The 16,313-nt window shown below is 35.4% G+C and overlaps 1 protein-coding gene across 1 annotated transcript; it reads right to left on the minus strand.

The window, feature by feature from the left end:
* Positions 1–5,810: 5,810 nt before the first annotated feature.
* LOC107750717 (ammonium transporter Rh type C-like 2) lies at positions 5,811–15,885 on the minus strand. Its single transcript, XM_016566230.1, has 11 exons — positions 15,292–15,885; positions 11,757–11,949; positions 11,108–11,258; positions 10,422–10,569; positions 10,079–10,245; positions 9,436–9,573; positions 9,162–9,298; positions 8,333–8,457; positions 7,911–7,984; positions 7,675–7,751; positions 5,811–6,660 (listed from the first exon to the last, which is right to left on the minus strand). Exons 1-11 carry the CDS (start codon positions 15,515–15,517, stop codon positions 6,630–6,632), a joined length of 1,467 nt encoding a protein of 488 aa, XP_016421716.1. The 5' UTR covers positions 15,518–15,885; the 3' UTR covers positions 5,811–6,629.
* Positions 15,886–16,313: the final 428 nt, after the last annotated feature.

The raw sequence follows: 16,313 nt of genomic DNA on the forward strand, positions 1-16,313 counted from the left end.
TGAGTGTTTTTATATGAATAAATCAAGAAAAAAAGCATTTTAACATTATTTCTTAAATTATTATTATTATTACTACTACATTTAAGTGTTTTGATATTAAGATAATTTTTAAAAACATTTTTTATATATATATATATAAATTATTATTATTATTAAATTTATCTGGGTGTTTTGATATTAAGATTTTTTTTAACAACTGTTTTATGAATATTTATAAATTATCATTATCATTATTATTTTTATTATTGCTATTGGCTTATTTTTATCTTCCCTATTATTTGTTCAGAACTACCATACACCATTTGCCTTCAGTTTTGCCAATTATCCATTAAAAATCCACTAAAAGCTTTATGCGCAAGTCTGAAATTAAGAAAAAAAATCAAATAAAATCAAGCCATAAATATTAAATGCAATACTGAATGCTGTATACTCAAGCATGCATTACAAATACAATATATGGTAAAGATCCACTATAAATGTAATGTACTGAAACAAAGTGGCTCCTTCTACTAAACCATTAAAACTTTGCTTTGCTTTCAGAAAAGCATCGGTTCAACAGGGGAAGAGACTTCACACATATATTACAGACGATAGATGTCTGTGTGATCGATGCAGTCTCACGGAGCATGATGGGAAATGGGAAATGTGGCATCCACACAGCATCTTCAGGTCAGACAATGCAACACACTCTCAGACAGGTGCCTCTGGTCTGGAGGGGACGGGCCGAGAGTGCAGCCTCACGTCAATCAGACGCTAACAGAGACGTCTCACACATCTGCGGTGGCATCCTCCTCATTTATTCTGCCTTTCCTGGCAGCCACCGTCCTGTGAAAGAAGGTCTTTGTCACAGAGCACCATTCAAAAGCCAACCAGCCATAGTCACCGGGTCTAAAGAGAAGACTTTTTTTTCTGGTGGGCTTCTTTTCAGGCCAGGGATTCCAGCGCTGACCTGAAAGCCACGGCTCCTCCTCCAGGGTGAAGGAACAGCGCGAGGAACGCAGGAGAAGGATTGAGTGGATTGGATTAGGACTAATCTCTTGTTCCTCACCGCGGTGTGCTGCAGGGGCACTTACCGACCCTCTGAGTCACCGGATACCTGGAGTGTGCGAGACGCACAGCCGGCGACGGGTCGCCAATTATGACAGGTGGGGGGGAGTGTCAGGAACAGGATCAGAAGGCAGCCATTGTACAAATAAATAAATAAAATCTAGCAGGAACACCTCCAGCTTATGGAATCAGTGGCATCCAACACCTTCATGCATAATAATAAAGATTCAAGCTACTTAAGAAACTTCAAAACACAATCAAAAGAGTAGTAATCAGGTTACAGATGGGGGTCACTAAAATTTGTTTTTTTTTTTAAAGAAATTAATACTTTTATTCATCAAGGGTGCATTAAATTAATCAAAGGTGACAGTCATTTATAATAATTTCTATTTCAAATAAATGCTGTTGTTTTGAACTTTCTATTCATCAAAGAATCCTAATAAAGTATCATGTTTTCCACAAAAATATTAAGCAGCACAACTGTTTTCAACATGGACAATAATAAGAAATGTTTCTTGTGCACCACATTAACATATTAGAATGATTTTATGAAGCATAAAATATAATAAAATAGGGAAAAAAGTCATTTTAAATCGTATAATATGACTTGATAATATGATTTTTAAGCAAATCAATGCAGCACAGGGTTGTTACTGTATATTACTGTATATTTAATTAAAACTGAAACTACAGTTAAATCCATTTAAAAAATAATAAAATAATAAAACTACCAAAAATGAACCCCCTCCCCCCAAAAAAATAAATAAATCCTCACACAAAATTACTAAAGCTTTAACTAAAATTACAATTTAAAACTTATTTAAAACATTAATAAAAATATTAATAAAATATTAATGTTAATAAAAAACTATAATAGCATCTTCATGATACTTAAAATAACACTGTAAGAGACTTATTGCAAACAATTGACAAAAATCATACTGACACTAAGCTTTTGAACAGTAGTGTAGAAAATAATACAAAAACTGAATACTAGCAACTAATATGGGTTATTCAATGGAGAAGAGACATGGAGAGAGCAGGCTGGTCAACGGCTGATATAATTCTCCAGTACATAAAACAACTCAATTATTGCAAAATTATTTTGACAATATATAATTCAATTTCACTAAAGTATATGAAAAAAGAAAACGCATGATCTCTTGACAAGCCTGTCAGTAACACGAGAACAAACTGAGAAACTGTAAATCGGCCATCTGACACAATCAATGTCAAAATGATGTTTTGAATTAGTTGACTGCACATTGGTCTATTTCAGCTCCCCGACCTTGTGTATAGAAGCTTTGCCCTTCTCCCAAAGGGTCTAGTTTCTTCACTTTACCTTGTCTGCTTGGAAACTTCATAAAACAATCAAAAAGAGTAAATATTTACTTTAAATTAGCATTTTATAAACTGCTGTTGCTCTCGAAATAGAAAAACACATACTGTACATGAATACAGAAATGAAAATTGCCAAACAAAACAAAAAGCATTTGGCTTATTTTGATGTACTGTTTCTTGAGGTAATGCTAGTTCTGTTGATTGGATGAATGGGCAGTTAGCAGCTGATGCTTTGGACCTCAAAATACCCAAATGTCGACCACTTAATCAGGTTGGTCCATATACTGGTCTATCACTATTAAAAATCTAGACAAAGATCCTCATCAAAGGACTTTTAAAAGATCTTTCCACCAGAATCAACACTTGCTTTTACTGCAGCTTTTCCCAAATGAGATGTACACCAACATCCCATAATACTACCAGATTCCACAATGAAACTGGAACACAAACGAAGGGCTCAGACGGACGTCTTTACGGAGCTCACTCTGGATTTACAGGCTGGTTTATGAGTGTAGAGCACTGAAGCACTCACAGCCTCACAATCTGAGGAGGGTTATTGGGTTCCTGCACATTAGCCCAACAGAAAAATATTACAAAAAATTTTAATTGCAAGATTAAAGCTTTAAATGCAAATGTAAGTACATTCATCAAGGCCACTCCAACAAGTATCACAGTATCACAATAATCAAATTTTAAAATGTGTTAAAATGAGTGTCATCATATGAATCATCTTTGCTATAATTTTTAATCAACTGGTGTCAGGGTTATTTTTAGTGGATGTGTGAACTCAGTTCCTCCTCAAATTCACAGTAGTAATTCATAACATTAATTTCCATCATATTATTTAATATATATATGTGTATATAAGACTCAAGCCAGACCTAAAAATGTCAATGTTATAGCAATTTTTTGTAATATAAAATATGTTTAATTTCTATCTATCTATCTATCTATCTATCTATCATTATTTTAATTAAAAGCATATTTTGCATATTGTATATTTTTATTATACAATAAATTTGTACTTGTCTACAAATATAACACCCACATTAAATTAAAAATGATTTTACTCTATGTATAATGTGTATGTGATATGTGCTTCCTCCCTTTGTATCTTGCCGTTTTATTTTATTTTACATTATCCCTGTAATTGCCAAAAAAAAAAAAACATTTGCACAATTATATATTTATATTATTATCAAATTAAAACATTTATACATATGAATAGAAAAAATATATATAATAAATGTTACCTGCAATGATATTCAGAGATTTTTACATCTGGTTTGAGTGCCCAAAGTAATTTTGGGGCCACTGTACATAACGCACACATTTAATTCCACATTATCCTTTCTAATCTTGGTAAAACATTTACATGTAATATTCAGCGTGCTACTGAGCGGCTGTAACGGTCACAGCTAATTAGCAGCATGGAGATTCCCACCAAAGCCTCTCTTCTCACACACAATGTCCTAACCTTCATTTCTCACAGCTCAACATCAACCCCACCCAGAACTTTCCCACCCTTCAGCTCCACACTGGACGTCAATCAAAAGACGGGCAATCATCAGTCATGAGCCGTGAAAAGACCTCGTCCCACTATCCCTTCATACCCTCCTCTAACGCTCCTTTCTTCCATTATCCCAGCGGCTCTGAATGGGCGTGACATATTTTAATCTCCAGCACGCCTCCTCTAAATTCCCGCCGTCGTGTTCGCTGCGTCCGCCACTGGTCGGCTTAAACATCGCTGAGGCAGACAGTGCGGTCTTTTTCAGAAAGCTATAGGATCAAACCCACCCCTCCCTCGCTCTGCGTCTTCAGGGTCACGGTCCCCCTCGGACCGGGGCCCTTTGAGCCCGACGAAAAGGATCATGTCATGAATGGAGCTTGATTTAGTTTTAACAGGGTGCTGTGTCCGTCCTTTAAGTGGTAAATGAATAAACATTAGCCGCGAAAGGCCTGCGGGGAAGGAGAATGGAGAGCGAGGCCTCTGAATGCTGAGAAGGTGGAGAAGGGGTGTGTGAGAGCAAATAGAAAGGAGGGGGTTTCCCGCTTCCCTCCGCAGGAACCCAAAGCAGTTAATTGGAACGTTTGTTTGTTCCTCACGTCCTTTGACGAGATGGGAGCGAAGATCTAAGTATGTCACATGCTGACTTCCCAGAGAGGGGAAATTAAAGGCATGTGTGAAGACTGTTTGCTTATGGTGCACTTCTGACTAAATATTTGATCGTTTTTGAAACCATGAAATAACACAATATGGAAGAACAGGAATTATGACAAAAAGTGTTAGGAGGTGCAGTATTGAAGGAGTTTATCGTGTGCTAGACACATGTTTGATTTTTTCCTTCAATAGCTTGTCCATTTCATCTATTTAAAAAAAAAAAAAAAGTTCATTTTTTCCTTTTTAAATGCATATTAATGCACATGTATAATTGACATTTTTCAACACAACTAATTTCAAGCATTTAAGTATAAACCTTCAGATTAAAATGTTACGACCCTGAGAAACTAATTTAGTCAAGGGTCTTCGACTTTCATTTAAAAAAAAACACATTTACAAGAATAATTTCATGCAACAAAAAATTATAAAATGGTAAAATAAATAAAAATTAAATTAAATAAAGTAGTAAGAAGTCTCTTATGCTCATTAAGGTCGTTTATTTGATCAGAAATACAGTAAAAACAGTCAAATTGTGAAATTATGACCATTTTAAAACAGCCATTTTCTGTTTTAATACATTTTAAAATGTAATTTATTCCTGTGATGCAAAGCTGAATTTCCAGCATCATTATTCCAGTCTTCAGTGTCACGTGATCTTTCAGAAATCATTCTAATTATGCTGATTTGCTGTGCAAGAAATGGCATCATATTTAAGTGGAAACTGCACTAAAATCTGTACTCTTAACTGGATTCACCGGTGGCATTCATCCGCCCTTTGACCCCCAACATCCAGTTATCTGTTTGGTGTTTTGTTTAATAGGACAGACCTCTGACATCAACCAATCGACCCCAGACAAGCAAATGTCACGACCTTTCACCCCACCATGAGTCTACAAGGGACAAAGATAGCCACTAGCCAAAAACGACTTCAATGCTCAAGAAGATCCAAATGTTAAGTTTACGCAGCAGTCTGGGTGAAAGAAAAAAAGAGGGAAAAAAGAAAAACGAAATATCCTTTCTGTAGCGCTCACAAAACTGAAAAAAAGGAATTGTTTTAATAGCAGTGGAGATAATCTTTTTTTATTTTTAAATCTACGGATTTGTGCTATATCGGTTTTTTTCAAGCTTATATAAACTATTTACTATTTTATAATCCCCCCCACCGCCCCACCACCACCAAGTATTTATATAAATGAGTGTGGAATTGTGCAGAGAGAAAAAAGGAGCAAATGAACCTAATGTAACAATCACTTTAATAATTTAATCTGGAATTAGACAGTAGTCAAACGTTTAATAATCAATCTTACAATAAAGATAACACACAAAAGACAAAACAAGTTAAATGTGTATGTTACATTAGAGAAAGGAAACAGTGTAGGAATATTAACATACTGATATTGCACATTGTTGCTGTCATTTTGGCCAAATCTGTGAAAGCATTAAGAAAATGACAAATGTTTGATTTAGAGATGTTCTGCACGCATGCTGATTGACATGGACATGCAAATTATCAGGAAAAATCTATAAATAAAAGATTATAGAATTTAGCTTTTAAAAATGTGGATACAATGTGCGGATTCTCACCAACAAAATTAAGACAAACTATTTAATAATTACATTATATCGATCAAATAATGTTTGGATAACAAATGCTTAAATTAACACCTGTAAAATTAATTCCATTAAAAATGCAACAGCTTGGATGTTTAGAGGTTGTGGGTTTTTGGTCACATTTTCTCTGAACACATTCACCGGAAATCAGGACTCATCATTTTTGTTAAAAGAAAAAGAAATGAATTGATCTTTTTTCTACTTTATAATTCTGACTGATCTGAATTCTGACATGCAAATATATTAAGGGAGATATTAAAAATATTCGCATCTCAGCCTGGATAAAATCAATGTATTCAGTGTATCATCAAAATACGTGTGATATGCGCTTCGTGGCAAGCAAAAGAAATGTCCCTTTGTTTGTCATTTTGGCGTGTCGTGAGTATTGTTATCTTCAGGGAGAGCGGCAGGAAAGCAGATGTTTTCTCAGTGACACAGATTCACATCACTGCGGATCTGATTCCATGCGTTAACGCTGCTCCACGAAGTTTGTCTCTCTCCTGAATGAGAAACCATGTGTTACTTTCAGCTTTCAGTTCAATTTTGCTGCTCCTAAACTCAACGCGGTCATCAAGCGCCACCTTGTGGTGGAGAGAGGAAATCAACTCCTAATGTCACATGATCTGAGATAGTAGAGAAATGCTACCTAATTCTTTGCCACTATTGCCCTTCAATTACACACAGAGAGGTTTCTAGGCAGTTTTCAACTTTCGTTTAAGCTTCTTTATTTTTGATATTTTCTGTGAAGCCACATAAATACATTTTTATTTAAATAATAATAAAAAGAAGAAGAATTTATATATTCATTTTCTTCTGGTTATAAATATTATCATTATTATTATTATTTTTATTTTTCAATTGTCTGTGAAGCTATAAATAAATTGTCATCATCATTATTATATGAATTTTTATTTGCTTTTTTATATTTTCTATGAAGCAATACAATTATATTATTATTATTAATTTTCTTTTGATTTCTGTTTTTATATTATCTGTAAATCTATAAAATATATTTGAATTATTACTACTACTACTACTACATTTACTATATAATTACCGTATTGGCCCGAATATAAGACGACCGCGTTTTTTCAGATGTATTTCCAAGAAAAAAAACATTGTCTTATATTCGGGACAATACGGTACTACATTTTTTGTTTTATTATGAATCGCTGTGGATTTTCAGTTGTGTGGCTTTTATGCACGTCTAAAATTTTTATAATTAAGCTCTAAACAATTGTTAAATTTAAATGATTGCACTGTACAAATGTCTCCACGGACAAAAAACATCCCGAACTTAAAATGCTGCTCAATGGCCAATTAGTATTCTGAGCCTCATGCGCCCCCTTGTGGATATTTTTTGCCTCACAGGAAATGGTTCTTATTGAACAGCAGATATAATTTTCATAAACCAGAGATTAGGATGTCTAGAATTCACAAACAAGTCAATAACTGAGAAAACAGTAACAGGGCCTTTTTAAATGGTGGGGTCAGTGTTTTATTCCAGTACTCACATGTCTGCATGTTTGTTGGGGATCATGTGGTTGTTGTAGGCCAGGATGGGAGGAACACTTTCTTCATCCTCAGGAACCTGCAATGGTTAATGAAAAAACAATCATAGAAATAAATTATGAATGCATGTATAAAAATAGCATATTATATTGTATTATTTTAAATTAAGTTATATTTAGTTATGGCTTTGATTGAGAAAAATCTGTAAATGTTAAAAGAAAAAAAAAACCTGTCTGACCTCCCAGTAGATCTCATCATCAAAGCAGTTTTCATCTGCAGGATCGCCCCAGATGGGCAGCTTCAGAACCAGGCCTGTCGGTGTAACAATACAGTTATGCCAACATGATAAATGTGACATTTCCATGACAAACTGAAATCCAATACACCTGGCCATTAACTCCAGGTGAAGATCAGGTGTATTTGTGTAAACCTGAACCATTAACGCAAAGCCATTTGTAGAGTGACTAGCAAATGTCATCCTACACTGTCCTCTTTAGTTTTCATGTTACAAACACACCTGTGCCACTGCATGGCAAACAATCACAACAAAGCCCTTCAGATCCGCAAGCTTTTCTGAAGTATTGTATTGTGCACTGCAGCACACAACGGGAAGCCATCACAATATGCACTTAAACCGGATTAATATCAAAAGACTCTTACCAACAAATATGCCGCCTCCAATTCCAAAACACAAAGCCACACACAGTCCAGCTGCCTGATATCCTCCCTGAATAGTGGGCACACGTTTCGCAAAAGGCCCAGTAAAGTCAAATGTATTTTCCAACCTGAAATGGACAAATGTAATTATTAGAGCGAGCTAAATATTATTAATACCAATTAATATGAATAGTTCATCCAAAAATCAGAGATGCAAACAGGTAAGGAATTTCTTTTAAAGATATTTGCTTTACATGCTTATGTGTAGTTCCTTTAAGGTTTTAAAAAATATATTTGTTATTACCTTATATGTCCAAAACTGTAATTTTTCACATCTTAACATCATTTTAACATCTTTTTGCAACATTTTACAAAAATCAAGATTTAATATTTTTGGTAAAAATCCCATGTTATAAAAGATGAAGTGCATTACTTCATCACTTGCTCATCAATGGATCCTCTGCAGTGAATGGGTGCCGTCAGAACGAGAGTCCAAACAGCTGATAAAAACATCACAATAATCCACAATCCAGTCCATCAATTACTGTCTTGTGAAGTGAAAACCATTGCTTTTGGCTATGTGTGATGTATTCATCAGCTGTTTGGACTCTCATTCTGACGGCACCCATTCACTGCAGAGGATCCATTGTTGAGAAAGTGATGAAGTAATGCTAAATTTCTCCAATTCTGTTCCCATGAAGAAACAAACTCATCTACATCTTGAATGGCCTGAAGGGGAGTACATTTTCAGCAAAGTTTAATTTTTGGATGAACTATTCCTTTAAACCTGTGTTATGTGAAATACAACGCAATTCTTTTTCTGTACACTGACCCTAGATCTCCATAAACCGTGTTGGTGGCAGCAGCGGCTGAGATGGCACCCACAATTCCTCCAATGACCCCTGGCATAGCGTGCAGGTTATGGATGCCACAGGTGTCCTGAATCTTCAGTTTCTCTTCCAAGAACGGCTGAGGAATAGAGACAAATGAGCCATTTATAACAAAAGACAATTGCTGGAAAGTTTTTACTGTGACAATGTTCTTGATCAAATGAATCGAGTTAAGCAAAAATATCTGGAATAACTCATCTGACAGGCGAGACTCACCGAGAAATAAATGTAACCCAGCGTAGATATGATGCCACAGAAGAAGCCCACAATCAAAGAACCATATGGTGACAGCATAAACTCAGCTGCTGTTCCCACAGCAACTCCGCCTGCCAGCGTGGAATTCTGGATGTGAACCTGGAAGGGAAAACACTCCATTTGGGATTCATTCCATTTACATTCACATGCATTTCCAAACAGCCTAAATGAGAAAGTGAACTGGTTGACCAATGAATTTCCATGACTTGTCCAGACTGGATAAAAAAAATGACAATAATAATAATAATTATTATTATTTAATTTAATAGAGTTCACTCACAATGCACTCACAGGAGAAAAACAATCTAGTCGCTAAATATTTAAAACAAGGCATAACTAAAACTATATCAATATAATTATTAATATATTTACAAGACATTACTACCATCACAAAATATTTGATTTCATTCATTTCTGTTTCAGTTTTCCAGGCCTGGAAATCACATTTTTAAAATACACTCATATTTTCAGGTTGCTCATGATCCTGTGAATAGAATAGAACAGAGAAATAAAATAAAATAAAATAAAATTCTATGTGATCTTATCTTATAGAATCTTGTGATTAAGTGAATCTGGTCTGCCAAAAAAAAAGGCAGATGCTTACCATGTCTAGTTTCCCTGTTTTCTCAAACAGGCTGGACATGGCGACTGTAGTGAGAACGGTGGAGGCCAAGGCCAGATATGTGTTGATGGCAGCTCTGTGCTGACCGTCTCCATGATCAGCAATGGCAGAGTTAAAACTTGGCCAGAACATCCACAGGAAGAGGGTGCCTGCACAGGACGCCAGAAAGTAATATGCAAACAGTATCTGAGCCTTCAATTACTTTTTGCATCAGTGTCCTTCTGTGTATTTGCCAAGCAAGCTTTTGCACAGAATGTCCAGCAGTCCAATAATAAAATATAATGCAAGCTCGGCCTAATATTTATAACAAGATTAATGGACTTACCAATCATGGCGAACACGTCCGAGTGGTAGACAGACCCGTTCAAATGTTTGCTCTTATCCAAATTAGGCCGATACAAAACCCATGAAATGGACAGACCATAATAAGCTCCAAAAGTGTGGATCACCATGGAGCCGCCGGCATCTTTGGCCTAACAGGGATTGAATCATTGAACAAAGGTTAGCATGAAGCCATTTGATGTCCTGTATTTACACTAAAAGACATAAGTTCATCTTTATGCTAGTGTACTGCTACATTCAGTATACTAACAGAAATAAAAGATAAAACACAGCGGTTGAGAGATCAATGTACACTACAGTATAAAGTCTGGGGTCTTCGGGGCTTCTCATGCATTCAATAATTAATTAATAATTTATAATGAATAATTTTAGGTTAATTAATCATTTTAGGTATTTAGATTAAATAGATAATGAAATAAATAGTGTTTTAAAGAAAATGTATTATCATCATCATTTGGAATTTATATAAACATTTTATTTTTATTTATTCTTTTAATACTTTTCAGTTAACTTTATAGGAATTAACACTTGTCTTTAGGAAACAGCATGTAATTTGGTGACTGTAATTGCGTAAAATAGTATGATAAAACATTTTATTAACATCTTAAGTGCATGTTAACTTTGAAAGCTCTGAAAAGCTTTGAAAAGTAAAACAGCGATCAGACTCACATGCAGGACGTTCAGGATGATGTACTCTTCAACGGCGAACAGCGTGACACCAAACAGCGTCATCACCAACAGCTGAACAGGACTGACCTTCCCCAGAACAGCCCCGTAAGCGATCAGACAACCCGCCACACAGAAATCTGCATTGATCAAGCTGAACACAGAGGAAAACGTTTAAATCAACCAATCACCAGTTAACATTTGCCCCCTTCGTTTCCCTGAATTAGTGTTTGCACACAAACTACACTAAAGGGTTGGATGATAAAACATACAAAGTAGCAAACTGTATAAAAACTGCTGATTACAAAAGTTTTGCCTGCATTCTCATGGTAGGATCATTCACATTCCTGTTCGTCAGGCTGTTTTTCTAATTGCTGTTTACATGCAAAACAAATCCTTCATTCCCACAGGGAAGTGATAGCTGAGGTAAACAACAAACTGGTTTGTCTGTCTTCTGTCCTTCTAAGTGATCAACACTAGGTTCACATCCAAAAACTGCTTATTTTCTGCATTCAACCTCAAACAACTGAGCAAATCAGCTAATTCTGGTGGAAGGGATCATCTCTCAGTACTACTTTTGATCTGGTTTTAAATAAAACTGTGGCCCCTTTTTTTGGCAACTGTAATATCTCACAAATGAGAAGTAACCTACTTTTCTATACCGATCTTGATCTTTCCGTCTGTGTAGTCCAGAGAATGGAACCAGCCTTGCATCAGAAGAGCCCACTGGATGCCGAAAGCCGCAACCAGGAAGTTGAATCCCACGGCACCAAAGCTATAGCGCTTCAGGAAGGTCATGAGAAAGCCAAAGCCCACGAAGATCATGACATGAACATCCTGAAAACCTGCAGAAAGATGAAAAATATTACCAATTCAGTCAATCAAAACCATAGTGACGATCATAAGAAATCAGCCGAATAGAAAGAGGTGTTATCAAGGATGTAAGCAAACAGTCAGAAGTGAAAAACCCATACTGGTTCAAAACCTAAATATTGGGTTTTGAATGCTATGCGATGCCAAGAACCCCCAAATATGTGACCATGGACCACAAAACCAGTCATATTTTTCGAAATTTAGATTTATACTTCATCTGAAAGCTGAATAAATAAGCTTTCCATTGATATATGGTTTGTTAGGATAGGACAATATTTGGCCGAGATACAACTATTTGAAAATCTGGAATCTGAGGGTGAAAAAAAAAAAAAAGTTCTTAGCAATGCATATTACTAATCAAAAATTAAGTTTTGATATATTTACAGTAGGAAATTTACAAAATATCTTCATGGAACATGATTTCTTTTGTTCCGAAGACGTTTTTCTCTTTTGTTTTTTATCCGCCATCTCTATCTTTCTGTCGCTCGGCTAATGTCCGTCCTGTGCACTGAACCCTCTCTCCTCCACATCATGAGTAGACACGCCCCTTACTGCTCATTGGCTACAAGTATGTCTTGCTATTCGGCCCGAATCAGTTTTCTAAAGCGTTTTTGAAAAATCGCTTACCCCACCTTTAATATCCTAATGATTTTTGGCATAAAAGAAAAATCGCTAATTTTGACCCATACAATGTATTTTTGGCTGTTGCTATAAATTAATATTCTACTGATTTTTGGCATAAAATAAAAATCAATAATTTTGACCATACAATGCATTTTTGGCTATTGCTACAAATATACCCCATCGACTTAAGACTGGTTTTGTGGTCCAGGGTCACATATGATGATTCCCTTCTTACCATAAATCATAGAGGCATCTATATTATACATATACAAGTATATATTTTTAGAAATATATAATATAATTTTTTTTTAAATGTTTTTGAAAGAAGATTTTACGCTCACCAAAGCTGCATTTCTTTGATTAAAAATACAGTAAAAACAGTAATATTGTGAAATATTATTTCAATTTTAAAAAACTGTTTTCTATATAAATACATTTTTAAATTGTAATTTATTCCTGTCATTACTCCAGTCTCCAGTGTCACATGATCTTACAGAAACCATTCCAATTTTATTTATTTCAAATTTTTTGAAAACAAGACATCTTTCAGGATTTTTCAGGATTTTAAAAACAAAAATAGCAATCTTCAATAACATAATAATTGTCTTCACAGCCAGTTTCGATAAATTTAATGTGCCTTTTCTAAAAAAAAAAAAAAAATAAATTGGGGTTGGAGATGTTCTTAATTGTTCTTAGTTTCACTATGTTCCTCTAAAAACTTAATTAATGAAATTAATATAAATATCAATCTGGTGTGTGTGTGTGTGTATATGTATATATATATATATATTTTTATTGTATTATTGTTATTGTATATTATACACTTGTTATTATCATAGAAAATAATACTTCACATCCATTTAGAAAGCAGAATGAATATTAACCAAATTTGATGAACGTAAAGTACTTAAAATGTGACTTACATATTTTTATTAATATCTTAAGTGCACATTTGAACTTTGACAGCCCTAAAAATACATAACATTTTTTTGTAATTCTCACATTTTTCGCGGACCCCCTTAGCACTCTCTTGCGGGTCCTGTACCCCATTTTTAAACCCCTGCATTAGACAAAAGGAAAACAATAGAACTTGAAATTAATGACTCTGAATGTACATTTGCAGCCAATATCCAGTCGCATCGCCATGACTAAGGACAAAAGTGTGTTTTAGCCAGTCACAAACTGTAATCTGAGCCATTTGGTGGCATAACTGAGGTCAAAGCAACAGTGAATTTGACTAAATTGTAGCAGAGCTGAAAAGTAACCACACATCAATTTCCCAGAACAGGACGGGGTTGGGCTGGTTGTTGTCAAAATGTTCTAGGTTTTCTTCCACAGTAGAAGTCCACAACACCAACACAAGGACATCTAGATGTTGGCGACAACACAAAACTGCTAATGACAACAGACAGAGCTGTGCTTTCTGAACAAGCCCTTATTTACACGGAGAAACAGAGCCTGCTGGCCCTTGTTAGCATGAAAGCTCTTGAAAACACTTTGCTTCTCAAGCACGGCTGTCCTTTTGATCCGGCCTGGCATGATGGTTCACCTTGAAATCCTTCTCAACCGATGATGCAGGAGCTACAAAACTCCAGGTTTCAGGTGGGTGTCAAAAAACAATGAAATCTCCCACAGTAACAACTGCCTGGATCAATTACAAGTCTTACCAAGTTGTCTGGACTGCATTTATACAACAAGAACATTTTCTGTGGCAAGTAACTCGAGTTAATTGGGTACATTTATTTTCAGGCACATTAAGTGGTATCAAATCTCACACCACTAACAAACGCTGGTTTTGAGTTATATAAAGCATATCATCCATCGCTCTTGTGTTTATGCTAAGCACTCCACATTGTCCTTGCTCTTTTCAGGGAATATTTTCATAATCGACACCTCGAGTCTGGTCTACAATTGGATTGCAAGAAGATGAGCTCCTCTAACGGTCTTCTGCAATGGTGGTCACTCCTCAACCATGACAAAATGCATTCAGTGACATCTGATCTGTCCGCAAACAATAGTTTGTGTCCGACTTCATACACCACATGTCATCCAACACTTGCAACGTCGATAGTTGTAGAACAGAGGATAGTCTGAAGATTGAAGATCTACAGTATATATGACTGAGGAATTCAACCACACCTTCGAAGATTCAAAAGATGACAATGGATACTGATCTTTACATAGTCAATGAGTAAATAAACCCCCTACCTCCCCCTGTGCCACCTGTTACAAAAGAACATTTGTGGTAAAATGACATTCCCATGTGCATAAGAAGGTATGCAGGTTCTCAAGTGTATGAGGGCAGGAGAAAAGCTCACAGATGTAGCAACTGATATATATATATATGTTATGCAATTTGTAAGTTCTTGTAAATAGTTGTATAATATTTTAGATATTATATAAATGTATAAATTGTATATTTTATAAACATTTTATATATTTTTTAAATTTATTTTCTAGAACATTTAATAATTATGAAATCTTTAAATAGACAATAAGATAGACAGATTGACACATAATACAGAATAATATTAATATTAATAAAAGTAATATAATCTGAAAAAATTACAATGTTTCCTAGAACATGTAAATAATTACAAAATCTGTATTAATAATAATAAAAATGTCCATATGGAATAATAAATGTAATTGGCACTAATTAAAATAAGAAAACAGAATTGTGCACCTACTTGGATATCTGAAGTAATAGTCATTCTCGATATCACTTGTGATATTGTTTTCCTTTCTGTAGTCAACCCAGTGAGTGTCTGACTCTTCATTATACCGCACAAACACCCCAAAAAGAATGATCATAGACAACTGCCAGACGAAACACACGACAGGTAAACTCAATTTGATGTTAGTATTCTTCGGCCGGTCGCAGACGTTCCTAATGCCATCCATACAGTTGCCCATGTCTGCAGGTTGTAAAGCAGTCTGGTGATGTTGCTGTTAAGAGACGCGGACGCGCATTAGTGTCACTTTTAAACGCAGCGGGAGCGCAGAGGTGTGTCCGTGTCTCCGTTCCTCGCCCCCTCCCTCAGAAGAGAAAAAAACACATTTGCGAGAAATGTCTAAGGATGACTGATTGCTACAAGTCACGCCACATGTTGCTAATTGGTGGCGTTTTGGATTTGAAAGCACCTGTGCGTTGTTGTCGGAATATCTGGATTCAGTTCAGTTCTAATATGAGTATTCAGATAGTTCAGAATAAAACTTTTCATTTAGAGTAAATCTGTTAAGTCAAAACTGGGGTTTTCAGCCATTGCATGTCGGATCATACGCCTTTAAACGCCACCAAGATGTTGTAATTTACGCGAGAAATTATTTGGCTGCGTTCTAAATGAACAGCTAGCATACTACTTCCAAGAACACTAGGTGTCAAATGACGTTTTAAAAACATTAAGAACATGCCTAATCAGAAATTTAAAGGGGTCGTATGATGCGATTTCAATCTGTCCTTTCTCTTTGGAGTGTTACAAGCTCTTGGTGCATAAAGAAGATCTGTAAAGTTGCAAAGACTAAAGTCTCAAATCCAAAGAGATATTCTTTATAAAAGTTAAGAGTCAACCACTCCTACCTAAAACGGCTCGTTCTAACACGCCCCCACATGTCTATGTCAGGATGTGGGAAGATTTGCATAACGCACCCAAATGTTCACGCAAAGAAAGAAGGCTTAAAGGGGTCATATGATGCTATTTTAAAGATCATT

This window comes from Sinocyclocheilus rhinocerous, unplaced genomic scaffold, assembly GCF_001515625.1.
Source record: "Sinocyclocheilus rhinocerous isolate Xijiao unplaced genomic scaffold, SAMN03320098_v1.1 scaffold1143, whole genome shotgun sequence".
In the NCBI taxonomy this organism is placed as follows: Eukaryota; Metazoa; Chordata; class Actinopteri; order Cypriniformes; family Cyprinidae; genus Sinocyclocheilus; species Sinocyclocheilus rhinocerous.

What these genes read in the sequence shown, in the direction of transcription:
- LOC107750717 (XM_016566230.1), bottom strand. Translation starts at nt 15,517, where the DNA reads ATGGGCAACTGTATGGATGGCATTAGGAACGTCTGCGACCGGCCGAAG. An exon ending in ATCAAGATCGGTATAGAAAA is followed by an intron (nt 11,259 to 11,756) that starts GTAGGTTACTTC and finishes CTCTGTGTTCAG; the next exon opens with CTTGATCAATGCAGATTTCT. An exon ending in CCCAACAAACATGCAGACAT is followed by an intron (nt 6,661 to 7,674) that starts GTGAGTACTGGA and finishes TTTCTCATTCAG; the next exon opens with GAGAGAGACAAACTTCGTGG.